The sequence below is a fragment of the Acanthochromis polyacanthus genome, chromosome 3, assembly GCF_021347895.1.
Source record: "Acanthochromis polyacanthus isolate Apoly-LR-REF ecotype Palm Island chromosome 3, KAUST_Apoly_ChrSc, whole genome shotgun sequence".
Classification (NCBI taxonomy): Eukaryota; Metazoa; Chordata; class Actinopteri; family Pomacentridae; genus Acanthochromis; species Acanthochromis polyacanthus.
In genome coordinates, this window is record NC_067115.1 from 10588631 (window position 1) to 10592928 (window position 4298).

The 4298-nt window shown below is 42.6% G+C and overlaps 1 protein-coding gene across 1 annotated transcript; it reads left to right on the forward strand.

Annotated features, from left to right (window-relative positions):
• Positions 1–316: 316 nt before the first annotated feature.
• On the forward strand, positions 317–4253 carry LOC110953491 (up-regulator of cell proliferation-like). Its single transcript, XM_051945932.1, has 2 exons — positions 317–617; positions 1774–4253. Exons 1-2 carry the CDS (start codon positions 317–319, stop codon positions 4236–4238), a joined length of 2766 nt encoding a protein of 921 aa, XP_051801892.1. The 3' UTR covers positions 4239–4253.
• The last annotated feature ends 45 nt before the right edge of the window (positions 4254–4298 follow it).

Below are 4298 nucleotides of genomic sequence, written 5' to 3' on the forward strand. Positions count from 1 at the left end.
TTTTTGTGCCATGATTGAGTCAGACCAGTAAAGAAGTAATAAAATTTGTGTCTGACGTGATATAATTTTATGACATATACTGGCTTTGCTCTAAAGTTAAGAAAAAACATGACATGCTCAGGCAAAGATAAAAACTGAACTATTTTCTGTGCTGTTGGCACCCTCTGTCTGTGGATGATTTTACATTTTCACAGCTATTTTCTAACTGCCAGAACTGTTGTCCAGTTTTCCTGGCTTGGAGTCAGTAAAATCAGATATGACAGAAGGAGCATCACAATGTGGTCATGTTTTATTATTAGGTAAAGTTGTGCAACGAATGATTTCTAGCTTTGTGTTGTGTGTGCCAGTGGTGCCCCCTCCTGGTGAAATCACATTCCTGTCAGTGAAGCCAAACTCGGTGATCCTGAGCTGGGGAAGCCCTGAGGAAGAAGAGGCACCACAGAGCTTCAGAGTAAAGTGGAGCTCTACAAAGAAGGAGGAAGGTTGCTTTGTCATCAGAGGTTTTCAGAAAATTGAAATAGAGAGCCTCCAACTTGGACAGCTGTATTACTTCAGCGTGGCCACACAGGACGAGGACGGCAGTCTGAGTAAAGCGGTCACGGCATCCGTTTTCACAGGTAAAATCTGAGATGTATAGACATTATCCACTCTTTTTCATCATTTTGATTTTATTGATTGAATACAAATGTGCTCTCTTTTAGCGGTGCCACCCCCTCGACACTTAAGAATAATACATGTAGAGGCCACAGCTCTGTCCCTGGAGTGGACCAAAGGAAATGACATGGAAGGAATTCAACATCGATTCATTCTTACTGTCACAAGTGAAGGAAAAGAGCCCCTAGTAAAATACACCGAAGACTGCAAGAAGAAAATCTCTGATTTAGAGCCGGACACAAAGTACAAAATCTCTGTCTGCACAATGTTGAATGATAGACACAGTGAAGCAGTTTCTACATTTGTACACACAGGTGAGACATTATATTTATGTTTCATGATAAATTTTGTATTTGAAAATTTGAAATATTGGCAAAAGCACTAATTATGTGTTTTTTGCTAAAATATGTTAGATTAAAACACTATATTACATAATTAAATCCATTAAATATGTTAAATCTTTAACATAGATAATGTGGAAAAAATGTAAAATCCACTTTAAGATGTAAATTTATTACACAGCATAGGGCAAAACCTTGACCTTCTGGTTAATTGCACTAGAACAGAACTGAGAATGATTTTTTTATTTTTTTTGGCACCAACCAGCTGATGGATTAGAATTAAAAAAAAAAGGATTTGTACATGCCTACTTTAATTTCACCGTCTATTATTTCAGGGTCTTAACTTCAATATTGAAATCTGTTAGGTACATTTGGAGCATATATCTTGTTTCTTTGTTGGGAAGTATTTTGTGTCAATGTCTGTTGTTTTAATCCACCTCGAGGTTAGAGATCCTCAGACCCTTGGTCTACTGGATCCCCTTTTCCTGGTGATTTGCTAATAATCTATATTTCAAACTCTATACCCAAGTTTGCAACATGAGGTAAATTTGACATCTCTGAGATCAAAACAAAATATCTCAACAATATAATCAGGGATTATTTTCATGCCATACAGCGCTCTTTAGGGCCATAAATAGATTACATGACAACAGCACAGGTTTTCACAGGCTAAATATAGAGCTCTTGATGATGAATGACTGGCTCCTCACCTGCACCAATGCCTTGATAAAGGACAAGATGTACCAGCACTCACTGCTTTCTTCTTTTTGATTCACAGAGCCATCTCTCAGGGAGGTGCTGTCAATGCTTGGACTTGAAGACCAGTATGATAACAAGCTCACACTTAGCTCTGTAATGGAGATTAATCAGAGTGACACATCAGAGAACAAACTGGAGACTCAAAAGTCGCTTCCTGATGCCTTTTTGAGGAGACTAATGATGCTGAACACAAATGCTAGAAGTCTCAAATGTGCATCCTATGATGTGGACACAGACAAAAGCAATGCTATCAATCCCTTGGACCTGATAACGGCCCTGTTTCTGTGTTCCGATGGTATTCTCCAGCAGGACATAGTGCTGAAAATGTCACTCTGCCAGTTTGCTGTCCCGCTCCTGCTGCCCAACTGTGAAAAAAGAGAAATCACAATGATGCTGTGGTCTTTGCGCGACATTGTCCGAGCCTTTAGACCCTCCCAGCAGGCATTCCTAAAGCAGAGCTGTGAGGAAAGACTTGTGAGCTCTCATGTTCCTCTGATGTCATTTGTCAGGCTGGGAAAGAGGTTCTTGTCCAAGTCTCAGATGTTGAACAAACTGCTAAGTAACTCTCAGCGCTCTCATGACATATTTTATCACTGCAACATGGTGTCTGGTGATGTTCCCAGGAGAATTTCAAATGGGCTAGTCGAAATGACCTGGTACCTCCCTTGTGGGGAGAGGAAGGTGGACAAATTCACTGAACCTCTGGCTGTTGCCAACCTTAGAGGAGACATCAAGGCCTTTGACAAGCAATTCTCATTCCTGTGTCAGACGTCTGCAGCTGTGTACATCTTCTGCGATGAATCAGAAATGGATTTCTTCAAGAATCTGCAAAACAAACAAGTGACAGCAGAGGTCTTTTTGATTAGCAGAACACAGGGCAAACACTTCACACTGAAAAAGGTGACGATGGAACCAAGCTTGAAGATAGCTAATGTCAGTCAGACAAAAAAGACTGATACTGAGTTGCTAAAGGCCCTGAAGGAATCCATCTCTAAGTTGCTGGAGGGCAGCCCAAACAAAATGTCAGTGGAAAATCTGGCTGAGGGAGCTTACCAGTGTGATATCCTGACTGATGAGGAGAGTGAGAACTGCCAGAGTGCTTGTAACAATGCGGACAAAATCACTGAACGTGTCAAAAACACCTCAGAGTTCAAAGACAAACACTTACCTTCCCAAGGGCACATCTGGAAAGCAATCTCATGGGTGGAAACCGAGCACTGGAGGCTGCGTAAGCTTAGCAAAGAGAACACTGAAGATTACCGCAAGTCTTTGAAAACAAAAGAAAAACAACTCAGACAAAAACAGCAAATCTTCGAAATACCAGCTGTGACGGTAAGCTTCATTCATGGGATGGTTACCTCAGAGGTGCAGCGCTACTGTTTCCTCAAATGGTTGGAAATAAAACTGGACAATGTGTGTCGACACCAGCTGTCAGCTCTACAGGACCAATACAAAGAGCTGAGCCAGAAATCTCCTAAAGACACTGACAAAATTGCAGAGATTGACAAGCAAATTTCTGTTTGTTCCTTACGAATGGAGCACTTCTTTCGAGAGTGTGGGCAGCTGTATGAATGTGCAAGTTACCTGCCAGAATACACGCGTCAGAGAAAAACCACGGAACAACTCCCCACACTGTGCGCTCAGATGCTGCTGGATGGTTTCCCTCTGGAGCTTGTTGACGGAGACGCAGCAAACATCCCAATGAAATGGACTGCTAGTGTGCTGACTGAACTCCACCACATCTTGCATTCCAAAACCAAGCTCAAGGTCATAACAGTCATCGGAGCTGAAAACTCGGGGAAATCGACTCTGCTCAACACCATGTTTGGGCTCAGGTTTGCTGTCAGCAAGGGGACGTGCACCAGAGGGGCGTTCATGCAACTGATCACCATCAACAGCAAAGTCAGGAAGGAGCTGGGCTGTGACTGCATCCTGATCATCGACACCGAGGGACTGAAGCCGCATCCGATGGTTCAAGACGATCACAGCCACGAACGCGACAAGGAAGTGGCGAGTCTTGCTGTAGCGCTCAGTGATATTGCAATCGTGAGTGTTTCCAACTCTAGAGAGGAAGACATCTTGGAGTTGGTACTTCATGCTTTCACAAGGCTGAAGGATGTGGGCAAAAAACCACTGTGCCATTTTGTACATATTAACATGCCTGACATGTCTGCTGCAGAGAGGAAGAAGAGAGATAAAGAGTTGGTGGAACAACTCGAAGAAATGATCCAGAATGATGATGAAATGGAGAAGGCCAACATCGCCGAGCTCTCAGATGTGATGCAGTTCAACATAAACAGTTGCAACTGGTACATTCCTCCAATTTGGTGTGGGGTGCCGCCGATGGCTCCTGTCAGAGTTGGCTACAGTGAGAAGGCACTGGAATTGAAAAAACAACTGATAAAGGACCTCAAAAAGTGCCCAAAAAGAGGGGATTTGATGGATTTTATCAAGTGGCTGGACCGCTTCTGGAAGGCTCTATGAGAAATGGACGAAAATGGACATGGACAAAGTGTTTGATCAATAGAAACTAGTTTATTGTCA